The sequence below is a fragment of the Lissotriton helveticus genome, chromosome 9 (genome assembly GCF_964261635.1).
Source record: "Lissotriton helveticus chromosome 9, aLisHel1.1, whole genome shotgun sequence".
Lineage (NCBI taxonomy): Eukaryota > Metazoa > Chordata > Amphibia > Caudata > Salamandridae > Lissotriton > Lissotriton helveticus.
The window spans coordinates 13,771,489-13,788,430 of NC_136070.1; the positions used below are offsets into that span (position 1 = coordinate 13,771,489).

The following is a 16,942-nucleotide window of genomic DNA, read 5'->3' on the forward strand; positions in this document are numbered from 1 at the left end:
TGCCAGCATCCTTCTAGAGCACGCTAGCATCCTGCTGCAGTGTGCCAGCATCCTTCTAGAGCACTCCAGCATCCTTCTAGAGCACTCTAGCATCCTGCTGCTGTGTGCCAGCATCCTTGCAGAGTGACTAACTTAATGGTCCTGAAGAATGCCCCTGAATTCAGAGGGGTCATAGATGGGCAGAAACATATTGCCCTACTTACTGTAGGGGTATATTTGTTGCTAACCTCTGGTCCTCCTCCTTTTTAGGTCTCGGCTAAGCACGCGGAAGCGCGTTCTCGCCGAGAACCTATTGTTGCCGTGTCTGCTTTCCAGGAGACAATCCTGGCCACGCGCATCGCCTTGGAGGCGATTTGAAACTGCCACGAGCACGCGAACGCGCGCTGTGGCCAGGTGCTGTCTCCTGGGAAGCTCAAAGCACCACACACGCATGCGCATACACACAGACACACACACAAGCGCCCACGCACGCACATACAGAGACACACCCCCAGCACACATACACACACGCGCGCACACACACGAGTGCACCCCCCCTCCCCCGCCGTCGCACACATGCATACACACACAAGCACACACACACGAGTGCACCGAGACCCCCCCCAGCCCTTTTCAACTTACCAGGTCAATTTTGAGGGACTCCGCTCTCCTTCTGGCGGCCCCGGGGCTCTCCACCGCTCACAGGAGCCCCGGGTCGCGAGACGCTTTCACTCCGCCTGCCTCCTCTTCCGGTCCGGACGCGGCCCCGCCCCCGTCACAGGCGACTTTGCCTGACTTCCGGTGAGGCTGCGTAGAAAATAATGCTGGGCTCGTGAGTAACAGTGACTTACTTGTTTTAGTAGTTGATAATGTTAATAAACAAATAAGTATATTTGTAATCATAGAACATTTTTTCAAACTCAGTAATGGTAGTTGTGTGCCCCCTGGTGGCACTGTACGGTGCTGCTGCTGGTACGCCTCGATCACAGGAGCAGTAGTGACGGAAGAAGGCCTCAGACCCGTCCATAGTTACAATTTCGTAGTTGTCAGGAATCATTTCTTCGGAATCGGCTTCGTATTGAGGCGGTACAAGTGGCTGTAATTTTCTGTGGAATAGCCGGTTTGATTTGCCATTCTTCTGAAGCAGGGTGAGAGAGAGTGTTTTTGGGGGTCATTTCATTGCAATTAATGGAGATGGAAATATCTGGCAGTGTGAAGAAGGCTTGTTTACAGGGCGGGCGAGAAAATGTCGCAGCTCTGTTCTCGCCTCGGTCTCTGTTATCCACCCCAGTCTGGCAGCTTAATGTATGCTTTCCATGGCTTGCGTCTTCTCACTGGCTGCGTCCACTGCCTTATCTTCCACCATCTCCACGTTTCTTTTCTTTCTGTTTCCTTTATTCGTCTTTGGAGAGGACAATCTTTCATGACCAAAGCTTTGTGTTTACAAAACTTTAGGAAAGAGAGAGTGTGTGTGTGTGTGTGATGTGTGTGATATGTGTGTGTGATATGGGTGTGTGTGTGTGTGATATGGGTGTGTGTGTGTGTGATATGGGTGTGTGTGATGTGTGTGTGTGATATGTGTGTGTGTGATGTGTTTTGTATGTGATTCGTTTTGACATGTGTGTGTGTATGTGTGTGTGTGTTTGTGTGTGATATGTGTGTGTGATATGGGTGTGTGTGTGTGTGATATGGGTGTGTGTATGTGTGATATGGGTGTGTGTGATGTGTGTGTGTGATATGTGTGTGTGTGATGTGTTTTGTATGTGATTCGTTTTGAAGCTGTTAATTTGTGTGGGTGCAAATGCAATAGTCTCGCATTTGCCAAAGATTCAGCTATTGGCATTGTAAATGACAATGACATTTATTTCTATGTTTTAAAGAGAAAAAAACATAAATAAAAATAATGTCATGAGCAATGCCAATAGCTCTAACTTTAACAATGCCGAGACCATTGCATTGTAAATGCTTGTTGTCCTTGTCCCAGGGGACCAGATATTGACACGTGTTTGGCCCCCTATAGACTATTTAGTTCACTTTTTCTGTCATATTGCACTCGACCCCCAAGCCCCCCTCTGCTTCATCCCTCAAATCTCCTACGCTCCTCTTCAAACCCTGGAGAGTCGAGGCCCACACCAGGGACCTCGAGCCTTAGTGTGAGGAGGGAGCCAAAAAACCTCTTGGGATTCTGGGCAAATCACTTAATCTCCCCGTGCCTAAAAAAAAATGAAAGTGTGTCCTCATGTAAAAACGTAACTTGTGCTATGTAAAGCGCTCTGATACCTGATTCGGTTCGGGTCTAGTTCGCGCTATATAAAACTCTACAAAAAAAAAAGAAAATGATGACGCAGCCACCCTCGGGTGAGTGAGGGGTCGTGCCTTAGAAGAGGTCCCCCCCCTTTCATTTTGTGGGGCACTGAGCCCTGATCACCACACTGTACCAGTGATTGTTATTCTTGTTCTTCCCCCTTCCCTCCTGCCATGGAGCGTGTTTTCTGTGAGTTTATACAATGGGTGGGTGTGGGGCCATCCGAGGCAGAAGCATCCACAGCTGGAGTCACGTGGCACCTCCTGTTGGTGCTGGAGACCTGCTGCACGAGTCGGTGCCAGGTATAGAGGGATTTAGTGACATTTGCAACAGAACGATCTGCCGCCAGGGCCGGCGCTAGGCATGGGCAGCGTGGGCAGCTGCCCAGGGCCTCGCACGCAGCCCACCAGCATGGGGCCCCGAACCGAACATGTGCCCTGTTGTTTCTCTGTCTCCTTGCAGTTAGGGTCTATGGGAGGGGTCCCCTCCCTGGGAGGGGACCCCTCCCTGGGCCTCTCAGGGTCCCCTCCCTGGGCCTCTCAGGGATGGTGTCTGGAGGCCTAGGGGAGGGAGACGCTTCCCCTTGTCCCAAATGCAAGGAAGCCATTCAGAGACACCGCGGGAGGCCCATGGTACAGGATTGTAGCGCCCCCCACAGTGTTAACTCTCAGCCCACATGCAATTCTTACACCTATCAGGCTAAGGGGGTGAGAATTGCCTGTGGGTTGAAAGTTAAAACTGTGGGGGCGCTAAAATCCTGTACAATGGGCCCCCTGCGGTGCCTCTGAATGGTTTCCTTGCAAGGGGTCACTTAAGTAAATTAGAGGGGCCTCGCGCATTACCTTTTAGCCCAGGACCTCGCAAATCATAGAACCGGCTCTGCACGTAGCGCCTCCAGCTGGAGACCTGTCGCACGTGCACGAGTCGTGACAGGTATAGACACATGTAGTGACATCCGAGGATCTGCCGCTGGAGTCACGTGGCGCCTCCCACAGGTGCTGGAGACCCGTCGCACCTGCACGAGTTGCTGCCAGGTATAGACGGATGTCGTGTCATCCGCGACAGCGCGAGCTGCCGCTGGAGTCACGTGGCGCCTCCTCCTGGTGCAGGTGACCTGTCGCTGGGGGGGGAGGGTTGTCGGTCCAGTCTGAGGCCAGGAGGTTCTTCATAGAGCGAGGAATCTGCAGGAAGATACAGTATCAACTCGAAATATTGATACTGAAGGCAATTCACTTTTTTATTTTTTATTACTTTAATAAGAATCACCAAATTATGGTTAAATGTAAGCAGGTGTATCTGAGAAGAGGGCTTAAAAAGTTCACACTGGAAACAGCCCAGGGGCGGCCCCTCCATTCGAGCGCAGGCGCGTCACCCCTCAAACAAAAGCCGCAGGCCAGAGATAAATAATACAATGGAAATAAAGTTTGCTTATTACCATTTTATTTGTCAGCAACTGACCCGTCCCGAACTGAGCGTCAGGACGGGGCGGGGCCACTGCCGCTGAGTGACTGCAGCGGGAGCTCTGCGCTCTCGAGTTTGAAGTGCGCATGTCTCTTCGGACGGATGTCTTGCAACGGCTAGCCAGACATGTCCCTTTTAAACCTCTCTAACCCCGCTTGGGTTTAGAGAAAGCAAAGGCCTCCAGTGCTCTTGTGAGCGCTGATAGAGGCCGCTCCCACCAATCCTGGCCCTGCTTTCACGCTGCATGAGAGCAGCGCCAGGATTGGCTTGGGAGACGGGAGCCTGCCTGCCTCGAGGAGAACGTTGTGCTCATAACAAAGGTAAGTGCCTTTTATATTTATTTTTTTATGTGACATGCCAGCCGCCACTGCAGCCAGTCTTGGCTCGTAAGCTGCATACGTTGAGTTCTAGACTTTGATTTAGAGTTTGACAGACAGGGTACTCCGTCGCACGGGCCTGTGGTCCTCCAAGTGCAAAATCAGCCCCTTATTCGCCTTCAAAAGCCCTGTGTCTGCTAACAGGTGGCATATCTCAGTTGTTGCTCACACATATATCTCTCCGTTTGTTGCTCCTGTAGAAGTTTCCCCTTTCTTTTCATCGCTTCCATTGTGTTTTTGCAGGTTCCAGATTCAGCGAGGAAAGGCCGACCCCACCAGCTACAAGAGCCTGGGCGACTGCTTCAGAACCATTTACCACAATGAGAGGTAAGTTCATAAGTCATAGTGACCGGTGCTGAGCGGGGCAGGTTGGTGTCCCGGGGCCTGGGCAGGGCCGATGGGGTCTGTTCTCTGTGTCCTCTAAAGCCGGGGCCTTGGGTTACTGGCTGATCACCGTGTGTCCCCTGAAACTCTGAAGCTGAGTGGGTTTGTGGTGTTGCTCTGGCAGTGGTGGGTGCTCGGTGTCGAGGACCAGTCTTTTGGGTGGTTCTTGGGGTCCCTGGGGTAGAGCGGGTCCTCCGTGTAGGGGATCAGTACATTCAGTACTTCTTGGGGTCCCTGGGGCAGTGGTGGGTACTTGGGTTAAGGGATCAATTCCTTGGGTAGATCTTGGGGTCCCTGGGGCGGTAGTTGGTCTTTGGTGTAGGGGATCAGTTCTTTGGGTAGTTTGCGGGATCCCTGCGGCAGTGATGGGTCCCCGGGGTAGGGGAATCAGTCTCTTGGTCAGTTCTTGGGGTCCCTGGGGCAGTGGTGGATCTTCATGGTACGGAATCAGTCTTCTGGGTAGTTCTTGGGGTAGCTAGGGCTGTGGTGAGTCCTTGGGGTAGGAGATGTAAATGTAAATGTAAATGTACAGGAATTTATATAGCGCAAATCACCAAGCGGTTTCTAAGCGCTTACTTAGGGAACCCGTCCTGGTATTCCCCTGTGAGATAACCCCGGCAGGGTATCCGCAAGGTGAAAGCCAGGCATCCCGCCGCGAGGGGCCGTTGTGGAGATTAAGCAAGCTATTGCCCAGAGTCGCAGAGTGTGAACCCGTGAGCCGAGGAGGCACCGGAGCGAGAATTGTCGAGTCCATGGACATTTTAGGACTCAAGACCCCGCCGAGCTGGGAATTGAACCCTGGTCCCGGGCTGACCTCTGCTTCCAGGACTGCTTCCTCTAACCAGTGAGCCACACTTCTCCACTATCTGATTCTGGGATCTGTACCTGGGGTAGTTCTTGGGGCCCCTGGGGCAGTGGTGGGTCCTTGGGGTAGGGGATCAGTCTTCTGGGTCGTTTTTCCGGTCTGTAGGGTCGTAGGGGGTCCTTGGTGTAGGTCACAGTGGTCTTCAAACTGTGGGGCGTGGCCCCCAGGGTGTTCGTGGAGTCCTAAGAAGGGGGTGGAGTGCTAAAGCTTCACTTGTCCCTGCAGAGACCCCTGTCCTGGGATGGGAAATTGAGATCGGTATCAGCTGCTGCCTGAATGAAAGGCAAATGTGCCTCACCTGTTAATCTGCAGGTGCAAAGGATGCTGGGAGCAGATCCAGCTCATTGTGAAGACAAAGATGTGTGTTATTTTAGTGGAAATGCAAAGAGTTAACAACTGGGCTGGAAGTTCTTGCTTTTAATTTTAACTGCATTTACACGGCCCTTGGAGCCCCTAAAGAGGTGTTGAGGCGACAGTTATGTAAAAAAAGAAAACTGCATTGCATAAGCTTTGGTATTACTAAAACCTACATTTTGAAAGCACCATTTTATTGTAAAACTATTCACACGTTTTGCAGCATTCTATCTTACCCTGTGTGTAATGCAAGTATAAAAAATTGACTTACATTTTCACAGTGCTTTCCATCATAGGCTGTGTCTTTGTAGCACTAAAAATACACGTCATTATTCTCCACTTTATCAATCAAGATTTAATTCTGTGGCTCTCTGGTTACACACAGACCTCTGCAGTGCATTAACTAATAGAAGTTTCATAATGCACTACTGCGCATTTCCCACTGAGCAATAACTTTTTAAATGTATTTTTCATTTACTCTGCTGTTAGACCTGGCACCATTGGCGTGGGTCTCCCTTCCATTTTTGCTGTTGCCTCATGTGTTTTGTTGGTTTTAGATGCTTTGGTTGATGTGCCATTGCTATTCAGTGCCACAGTGCAAGTGCTCTCTATTGTAAATTGATGTATTAATCAGTAGTTCCATGTTTGTTTATTTGGTTTACTTATTGGACCCTAGTCTAGTGCACTGAGTGTGCCCAGGGTGTGTAATCCAAATGCTGCTGGTGGGCCTGCAGTACTGGTTGTGCCACCCACAGAAGGGGCCTTGTATAATGTGTCTATGGTTTGCCATTGCAGAGCCTGCGTGCAGTCTGGTACTGTCATGCTGACTGGGCAAGTGCACCCACTTGCCAGTCCCTAAACCTTCCCCTAACTTCATGGTCACCCCTATGGTAGGCCCAAGGGCAGGGTACATTGTAAGTATAAGGGAGCTGTTAGATTGGGGGTCTCTGGTTGGCACAGGTATGCACTTGTGACAAGCAGGGACCCTCTCCTCTAGTCAGGGCAAAGGACTTACTCCTAAAAATAACCCCTGCTCACCCTCTAGGCAGTAAGGCGCGAGCAGACAAGGCTAATCTTGAGGGCGTTAGTAGTTAAGCATTTATGATTTTTGGACTTGGCCCTCTTGGCAGGGTCATCCCTGAACTTTTTGCCTTCCTCCAATTTTCTCTCTGGCCTGTTTTTGTTGATTTAATGGCTCTGGGCACTTTACCACTGCTGACCAGTGCTAAAGTGCATATGCTCTCCCTATATAAAGTGTAACTGTGATTGATGTCCATGATTGGTTCATTGGATTTACTGTCAGTCCCCAGTAAAGTGCACCAGGAGTGCCAGGGCTTGTAAATGCCAATGCTGCTAGTGGGCCTGCAGCGCTGGTTGTGCCACCCACAGAAGCAGCCTAGTAAAATGTGTCTAGGGTCTGCCATTGCAGAACCTGCGTGCAGTCTGGTACTGTCATGCTGGCTGGGCAAGTGCACACACTTGCCAGCCTCTAAACCTTCCCTCAACTTCATATTAGTCACCCCTATGATAGGCCCTAGGGCAGGGCGCGTTCTAAGTGTAAGGTAGGACATGCTCTGATGTGTGTGGCATGTCCTAATAGTGAATTACAGCCATCTTAGTTTTTCACTATTGTAAGGCTACCTGTTCTCATAGGCCTGATTGGGCTGCTGGAATTATTACACTCTATAATCGCAGCAGGCCTAACTAGGGAACATGGTAGAAAGTTAAGTTTAGTATGCCTGAACTCAGAATAATAAAATACTTCTTTTAGTAAAGTTTATTTTAATATCCTGTGTTTGCAAATGCTACTTTTAGAAAGTTGGTATTTGCTTGCCTGACCATTTCAGCCCGCCTCTGCTAGGATGTGTATCTGCTGTCTGGTTTCTGTGAGTGACAGGGCTGGGGAATTCCAGGGGACAGTGTGGGCTGCCAGGTGGTGACTAGAGGGATTACCCCCAGGCTAGGTGGGAGGAGTGCCTCTTGACTCTGAATAGGGCTGTGCTCTGCCACCACAATGCTGGCTCCACCTCCTGCGGAGCGTCTGATGTCCCTGCCCGACACCCTGAAAGAAGAAGGCAGCTTCCTGTAAACAAAGTGCTCCAAAACTGGGCTGAACCAGGCTCAGGCCCCCTGGCCTGCACAGACAAAAGAAACTCAGTATAAATGTAGGAGCCTGCTCCTAAGAAATTAGATCCTGTTTGTGCCAAGAAGAAACTCTGCCCGAAGAGAAGGACCTGGGAAAGCTGCATGGAGACTACTGTCTCTAGCCTGAGAGACTGGCCTGTGGTGGGTGCCTTGCTGCAAGAAGGAGAGGAGGAAAGACTGAGAAAGACTTTATTTTATTCAACTTATGCAATCCCTGAAGCAGACCTCCAAGGGCTTGCGTGTGAACCTGCCCCTGACCTGAGCCCCAGGAACAGTGGGCTCTATCCCCCTGAAGAAGGAAGCTGCTGCTGGTGTTGTCTTCCCATGCAGCGCTGACCCCGGATACGTGAGTGCGCTGAGAAGTTGTCACGCACTCTGAGAGCCTGTGCCCCCCCGTCCCGCCGAGCAACGTGACTCCTGAACAATCGCGCCGCAACTCGCACTGTAAAGGCCAGCCCCGCCTGGCCTGAGCACCCTGACTGCTGCTACCTCGAGCCGGAGCTCGCATCGCAAGAACGGACCGTCCGGTCCAAGCAACGTGAACCTGTGGCCCCCGAGCCGTAGCTCACACAGTAAAGACGGAATGCGCCTGGACTCGCCCTCCGTGAAGACGCCCTGCTGAAAGCGCCTCGCCGCTGTAATCACCTCAAGCCACTGCCCCCCTCTTCAGGAACGGAGCGTCGCCGAAACCAGGAACCTGCCCCACAACGCATCGCTGCCCACCGAAGGAGGAAGGCACCGCGACGTGGGACGTCGGATCTCTCTCAGCATTGTCCGCCCCGAACCCCCTCTGCAAACTAAGGTACTGTGAGCTTCTATGGGCCCGTCTGCATTGCCGTACCAGTCGCAGTGTGATACTTCGACTCGCACCACCTGTTTGTAGAAAGAGTACCCGTGTACGCCTTGCCCAATGCTGCACTCCGGACTGAGACGTCCGTGAAGCGCACTGCCTCGTAAAAGCTTTTGTTTGTGAAATGCGGTACGCGGCGCACAGGAGTGCTGCGCACCGCACCCTCCCTTTGCCCAGTTGATCGCACCACACCTCGCGTACCGCAAGGCGCGTGAGGTTCGGCACGGTCTCACCGTTCGCACCGAACGCGGCACACAGGAGGCCAACGAAGCGCACGGCCTGCTTTTTATTAACTAAGAACGAACTGAACTTTGCTTCTAAGAACTGTGGCATCATTTTGAAAGTTACTGGAACCATTCTGAAAGTATTAAGTCTGTACCTAAAGCCTGCTTGACGTTTTGATATAAAGAGTATATTTTTACAAACGAACAGTCTTGTGTCTCTGTGTGGTGGGTTGATAAGTTACTGTGTGGGATATTACAAATGCTTAACCATATGTACTCTAGAGATTAGCCTTGTCTGCTCGCGCCACGCCGCCTAGAGGGTGAGCAGGGGTATTTCTGGGAGTAGTCCTTTGCCCTGACTAGAGGAGAGGGTCCCTGTTTGTCACAAGTGCATACCTGTGCCAACCAGAGACCCCCAATTCTAACAATGATCAGACACAGTAATAAAAAATGACCCACCACAAATGGACACCAGTCTATGTTTAATGAAAATACGTAAGCTTTATGTAAATATATACTTCTAGGCAGATTTAAATACAAGACCATAATAACATTTCTAAATATGAGCCACAAGATCATTTCAGGCAAAGCGTCTCTTAAACAAATAAATGGTAGTTCTGTTAGCCGTGCGCATGGCACACTCTTGGTCCGACTCCTATACTGGGCTCACAATGTTAAAATAAGACTGTCCGGTCGTTGCGGACCTCGGGGTCCATGGCGTGCACACATGGGGCACGAACTGGGGCACAGTACCTTGTAAGGAGCGGAGTCCGGCCGAAACAGGCAAGCCAGGCATGGTGAAGGACGGGGCGCAGGTCGGCCTTCGGATGCGGTGGTCCCGGCTGAGTCCGGCTTCGTGGGGACGAGGCAGAGAGCAGGGACCACAGGGCGATGAGGCGGACAAGACGGATCCTCGGGGACACTGGGGGCATTGCGGCGTTTAAGCCGTGCCTTCGGTGCGGGTGCTGGGTTAAAGATGAGGGCAGGCGCGGCACGAGGCCACCAGTAAGCAGCGTACGGTCCTCAGGTATCCAGAGTGCAGAGCGGGGCGGCCTGGTACGCTTCGTACGAGCCGTCCAGGGCTTCAGTCAGCACTTCTGATGCGATTCCGGCGGGAGGGGTGCGATGAGCCCAGTGAGATGCGGACAGGGGGGCGAGGTGTGCGAGTGCGGGCGGCCCAGCGGGACGTGGGGTGAGCGGCTCGAACCCGAGCGGGGCTCACACACAGCGGGGGCGGCTAGGCACAAGCGGCATGGCCCAAGGAGGGGGAAAAGCAAAAAGGGTCCACAGCAGACAGCGAAGGCAGGATGAGAACCCAATGTTCCTGGGGCTCAGTTCAGGGGGCAAGCTCGCTTCCAAGCCCTTAGAGATTGTTCACAGATGCACAAGTAGTTTTTAAAAAGTATCTCTCAGTCTTTTCTCCTCTCCTTCTTGCAGCAAGGCACCCACCACAGGCCAGTCTCCCAGGTCAGAGATGGTAGTCCTCCATGCAGCTTTCCCAGGTCCTTCTCTTCGGGCAGAGGTTCTTCTTGGCGTAAACAGGATCTGATGTTTAGGAGTAGGGCTCCTACTTTTATACACAAAATCCTTTGTTCTTTCAGGCCAGGGGGGGCTTTGCCTAATCCAGTTCAGCCCTTGAGCACTTTGTTTTGCAGACTCTGGCTCCTCCTTTCAGTGAGCTGGTCAGGGACATCAGACGCTCCCCAGGAGGTGGAGCCAGCATTGAGGTGGCAGAGCACAGGCCTGTTCAGAGTCAAGGGGCACTCCCCCCACCCATCCTGGTGTAATCCCTCTATTCTCCACCTGTCAACCCCAGCCTGTCCCATGGAATTCCCCAGCCCTGTCACTCACAGAACCCAGACAGCTGATACACATCCTAGCAGAGGCGGGCTGAAATGGTTAGGCAAGCAAATACTAACTTTCTAAAAGTAGTATTTGTTAGAAAGGCGACCCCGGGGGAGGCAGAAGATGTCTGACTGACCACCCCTAGGTCCACCTCTCCGTCGAGACGTAGCCGAGCGTTACCGAGAGGCCTCCTGGGGGAGGGCCCTCTCCTAGGATCGTACAGCAGAGTAATCACAACACTACAAACGGACACCACACAGGGGGTCAAGTTCTCAAGCTTTTATAAGGAATACGGGTTGCGGATTCTTGGCAGTATATACAGGCGGATCGAGGGATCCGTAAAGTCTCGAAAAGGGGGGCGAGGTAGCGGGACAGTCTCGCTTCTGGGGGGAGGAAGGGATACCCTGCGCACAGCTCTCAATCCTCGAGCTGGGGGGTTCCGAGAGGTTCGAGCCGCGGCCGTGCCAGCAGGCTTACAGGATGGTTCAGCAAGGTAGGCCGCGGCAGCTCCAGCAGGCTCTCAGATGGTTCAGCAAGGTAGGCCGCGGCAGCGCCAGCAGGCTCTCGGATGGTTCAGCAAGGTAGGCCGCGGCAGCGCCAGCAGGCTCTCAGATGGTTCAGCAAGGTAGGCCGCGGCAGCGCCAGCAGGCTCTCGGATGGTTCAGCAAGGTAGGCCGCGGTAGCGCCAGCAGGCTCTCAGATGGTTCAGCAAGGTAGGCCGCGGCAGCGCCAGCAGGCTCTCAGATGGTTCAGCAAGGTAGGCTGCGGCAGCGCCAGCAGGCTCTCAGATGGACGACGGGTTACAGGAAGGATGAGTTCGTCTGGTGTCGGCCGTGACAGCGTCAATAGGGCTTCCAGTCCAGGATACAACTGACGTCCTACTCCGGGGCTGGCCCAGATATAGGACGGAGGTCCTTTGATGTCCGGACCCTCCCGCCTGGGGGGTCAGAGGGGCCGGGATGATGGTGTCCAGACACCCAGCAGGGGGGTGGAGCCAGCGCCCAGTGAGGCCGGAGGGCGATCGATACCAGGCGTCCGGGGACGGCTGGAGGGCCATCGAAACTCCTCTCCCTCCGGGATCTGTCGAGTGGCCACTCGACCACCTGGGAGGATCTTGGTGCCTCGATGTCGGGGCTTCGCTGGGGCCTGGGCCTGGGCCGAGGCCACGTGGTCGTGACGTGGGGGACCCAAGATGGAGTCGGGCATGGCCTTGTGCTTAGGTCGTGATGGGCCTGCGCCGGAGCCAGGCTGGTGATGGGGATCCGGGATGGCATCCGGATCGGTGGTGTTGGGGCGTGCGGGGTCGGGCCGAAGGGGCCGCCCGAGGTTCGGAGGAGGGCTGGTGTCGTCCGGGGCCCGCCATGCGGGAGGGGTAGGACCACGCCATGAGGCCGGGTCCAACAGTATTTGCAAACACAGGATATTAAAATAAACTTTACTAAAAGAAGTATTTTATTATTCTGAGTTCAGGCATACTAAACTTGACTTTCTACCATGTTCCCTGAGCATGCTAGGATTATAGAGAGTAACAATTCCCGCAGCTCATTCTGGCCTATGAGAACAGGTAGCCTTACAATAGAGAAAAACGAAAATGGCTGTAATTCACTATTAGGACATGCCACACACATCAGGGCTTGTCCTAACTTATGCTTACAATGCACCCTGTCCTTGGGCCTACCATAGGGGTGACTAATATGAAGTTAAGGGAAGGTTTAGGGACTGGCAAGTGGGTGCACTTGCGCAGTCAGCATGACAGTACCAGACTGCACGCAGGTTTGCAATGGCAGACCTTAGACACATTTTACAAGGCTGCTTCTGTGGGTGGCACAGAAAACAAAATAAAATCAGCGAAAATCAGCTCACCTAGCTTTCAAAAGGTTAGAAGAAGATATAAAAGAAAGAGAAAATTCTAGAAAGGAGCAAGGGTCAAAGATTTCGGGTCAATACCCTGTTAGAACGCCCTTGACTCTTTACCCTGAACTACCATCGAAGCAAAGAGTAGATGATGATTTACTATTAGGCCCACCGATCATCTACATGCCACCTTCTTATGCCCCTACTCATCCTCTAGTATAACACCTGGAACCACAGAACGTAGCCGAAGGTAGCACCATTGCCTCGGTGTCCACGGCTTCTGCGCCAACCGAGCCTCTTGTGCCTAATGCCTCATCAAAAGACGCGTCAGTAGAAGCTGAATCAAAAGAGAAGGGTTATCGAGGGTCCCACGATTGAGTAAGAACGAACGAGCAGGCATTGAGAAAATAGTTAAAACCCTCGTAGATAGAAAGGAAGCCGAAGAGTACATAACCGACATATGCAACTCCTATGTTGATATTCACAAGCGACACTTTGTTGGGACGGAGGTTGCTCGTGTGGACTGAGGACCTGGATTAAGTTACAAGGATCCCCTTGAGAGGAGAAGGAGGGCCACGATAGTTGCAATAATGAACAATTGAGGAGTGCCTCTGTGGATGTTGGAGTGGGCACTGAAGGACTGCGTGCTTTCAGACATAGAGTGAACCAACGGATTGAGTGGCCGCGGTGCCCTTTCCCTGTAATTCAGGGATTGGAGAGGGCTGCCCTCACTGCTACAGCAGTGACCCTATACCCTTGTCCTGATGAAGCCTATAGAAATGATTGGCTGAAATGCGACCGCGACTGCGTCGACACCTTCGATGAGGAGTCCCTCAAATATTGAGTTGGTCCAAAATAAGATCTAAGCGCCCTTTAAAAATGATTTGTTTGGGGTGTTTCACTTCTGGCGCTGTGAGGACTTCTGAGTGCATTACTTTGAGTCAGGAGTTTACACTGTGGAATGTTGTTGCTCACTTAGGGTATACATATATATACCTTTTTTGGTTCATGTATGTTTTGTAGATGTTGTATATGTGGTGTATATAATGTATTATGTATTGTATATAGACATGAATGGGATTTAGAGTGTTTTGCCTTTGTTTATTCTTTATCAAGTGTATATATACATTTCTGTTGATTGGTGCCCTACCCCGTCTTTTGACACATATATTTTTTCTTTACTCATGGATATATAAGATATGCAAATATTATATTGAACTTCAGGGTAATTAGTTGTACCTTTATGCAAATACATTTTAAATCGATCCCTCTGTACTTCTTTCTGTTTATATACATCCTGACGTGTTTGGTGAGCTCTCCTTGAGTGCCTGTGGTGTGCGGCTCTGCCCCACCCCCTTCACCCCCCCCCCCCCCCACACAGCCTCTCCTGCACTTTCACCCTCTCGCGGGAGCGTTGAGCTGTTTGCTCGGCTGGCAAAGGGCCTGCGCTTGGCATCGGTGGCGGCACACGCACCGGGTCACGGTGGGTCACGAACATCTTTAGAGCAAGAGATTAAAGGGGGAGAAGTGGGGGGGGGTTATGGGAGGAGCGTCTCCCCCGTCATCAGATCTCAAACTGGATGTACAACTTCTGAAACCTACCTCACCCAGGGTCGGGCGAGTCTTTGCCAATGTTTGTTTTCTTTTGGCAGAAGGAGGCAGAATGTTAATCTCTGGAGGGACTGCCCTCCCCGCGCCCTCTCTCCAGGAATCTGCCCTGTGTGAGGGCAGAGGGCACAGTGTGCCCCCCACAGCCCTCATGCTGAGGGGATCCCCTCTAGCAGGGGCAGACCGAAGGGAGTCCGTGCCCCTCAAAACAGTGGTGTCTTCCCTTCGTAGGCCCTTGTGCTCCCCAATCCAGATTTCTCCTAAAAGTTAAACCCAGGTATTTATATTGATCCACTTGTTCCACCACCTGTGAATCTAGATGCCCGGAAAAATGTCCCTTTTTTTCCAAAAATCATAATTTGAGTCTTTTCCAGATGAATGCAGAGCCCTGCTTACGATATATAAGATGCCGGGGCATTGCGTTTCCACTGAGGTGTAATCCAATAATGCCGAATCGTCTGCATAGAGCAAACAAGCGATATGCTGGTCCTAAATTTTAGGCGCAAAAGACTTTCATTGGGAAATAGCCGTTGGGAGGTCGGCCAAAAAAACCGAAAGAGTACGGGTGCTAAAACGCACCCCTGGCACAGCCCGTTGTCGATAGAGATTCTTTCGGACAACCGACATGACTTGTCTAACTCCACCTGAGCCCAATTGCGGGAGTGCAAGGATTGAAGGGCCCCCAGAAGGTGTGGTGGTAGGTTCCAAGCAGCAAGTTTCCCCACAGATTATTCCTGTCAACAGAATCGAAGGCTGTCTGGAAATCTACAAAACAACTGCACAGTCTTTGGTTCTCCTCCAGGGCCTTTCGAGTAATAGCCCAAATAGCAAAGCAGTGGTCTGTGGTGGAATGACCCTCCGGAAAGCCCCCCTGTTCTAGTGGGATTCTCTTAGTTTCAGTGGCCCAATCTTCGAGTTTCGCTAGAATAATCTTGGAAAATCTCTGTAATGAGATATCCAAGAGGCGTATCAGCCTATAGTGCATCGGGTCCGAACCGCTCCTCTTTTTAAGATCGGTTTCACTATGGACCCCTTCCAGGTAGAAGGAGACAGGCCAGACCCTGCGGCCCAGCTAAACGAAGAGGAGTCAATGGTAGCCCACCAGACACTATTTGTTTTAATTAATACCGCTGGAACATTGTCAGGGTCGGCGGCACGGGAGAGTTTTATACTCTCGATAACGGCCTTAACTTCCTTTACTGAAAACCAGACGGCTGGGAGAGTTTGCCCGTAGATGTTCTGAGGGACATCCGAACCTAAAGGTCCCATACATAACTCCGTCAGATAAGTGGCCCCCTGGGCTTCCGGAATCATACAGGCCAGAAGGCCCCTGTTTTGACCATGACACTCATTGACCTTTGTCCAGAGTTTTTGCTGATCATTTAATGATATGACCTCCTGCATCTCCTCCCACTTACTATGATAAAAAGCTGCCTTTTTCGTCCGCACGAGGGACTTATATTGGCGTTTACGTTTGACCAGCTCTTGGGTGGCTGAAGTAACGCAATGACGCCTAGCACTCTTTGCTTTCTGTCTCACCAGTCGTTTCAACTTTTGGCAGTCCAGATCGAACCAGCCGGTGAAGCCCTTCGAACGGGATTTTAGCTGTACGCCCTTTTCACCTATTTTCACTGAAATGCAGCCCAAAACCCGTTGCACAATATTATTATTGGGCACTTATTTATTTATTCATTTTTATATAGCGTGTCAGAGCGCTTTACAATAGAACAGAGTACGTTATATACGGAGTGGCGAGGAGCATGGTAGCAGGTGACACTACTGACAGGTACTGGTGGTGAGAGTGACATCAACAACCAGTTACAGATACATTCAAGACTATAAGAGACGAAAGAGTATAGAACACAACCATACACAAAGTGAGCCCTCGTGAGTGCCATGTGGCCGTCAGGGTCATAACCTGGGATGAGGCAAATTTTTCACAGAAGTGTCTTTGGTAGAGCAGAGTTTTAACCCCTTCGACGCTAATGACAAAGCCAGCTCGTCATGCGCGTTACCTGCGCTACGCGGATGACGAGCTGGCTTTGTCACAAACCGCGGCTTTTTCAAATTTCAGCGTACAGCGGGAAAACCCGCTAGCGCGCATGCGGTTAAGGTCTGTTTTGAAGATCCAGAAAGGTGGTGCTGCAAAGGGCTGTAGGTCGCGAGTTTTAAATTCTAGTCGCATTACCCGAGGAGGATCGCGCCAGGAGTCTTTCCCTTTTGAAAGTTGCAGGTTCGAGCAGCGGATGCTCAGCATTGCGCGAAGGTCCGGAGCTGCCTGATATTTTGAGTTCGTTCGCCAGGTAGCGAGGGGTGGAGGTGTGTAAGGCTTTATGGGTGATGCAGGCAGTCTTGTACATGGACCAAGCCTCAATGGGAAGCCAACGAAGAGGTCAGTATGGGGGTAACGGGATCCTTTCGTTTGGCCCCGTAGACGAAACATGCCACTGAATGGAGCAGGATTTGAGAGGGAAAAGGTGCGATTTGGGGGGACAGCAAGGAGAGAGTTGAAATAGTCCAATCTGGAGAGAAGCAAAGTTTGGACCAGAGTTTTCAGGTCTTGCTCCGGAAAGAAACGCCGAATCCCCCAGAGAAGGCGCCGTCGGTAGCGTGCGTTCTTACGCCCGCCCATTGTTTTTACTTCACATTGTTTTACTTGTAAAGTTTTATTTCTGAGCCTGAACATTCTAT

General features: G+C 51.6%; 1 protein-coding gene across 1 annotated transcript in view; it reads left to right on the top strand.

Annotated features, from left to right (window-relative positions):
• Positions 1-16,942, top strand: part of SLC25A21 (solute carrier family 25 member 21) — a 532,803-nt gene that overhangs the window by 299,143 nt on the left and 216,718 nt on the right. Inside the window, exon 6 of the mRNA XM_078661963.1 lies at positions 4,366-4,449. Coding sequence (XP_078518089.1) covers positions 4,366-4,449 — 84 coding nt within the window. The remainder of the gene's footprint in view (positions 1-4,365; positions 4,450-16,942) is intronic.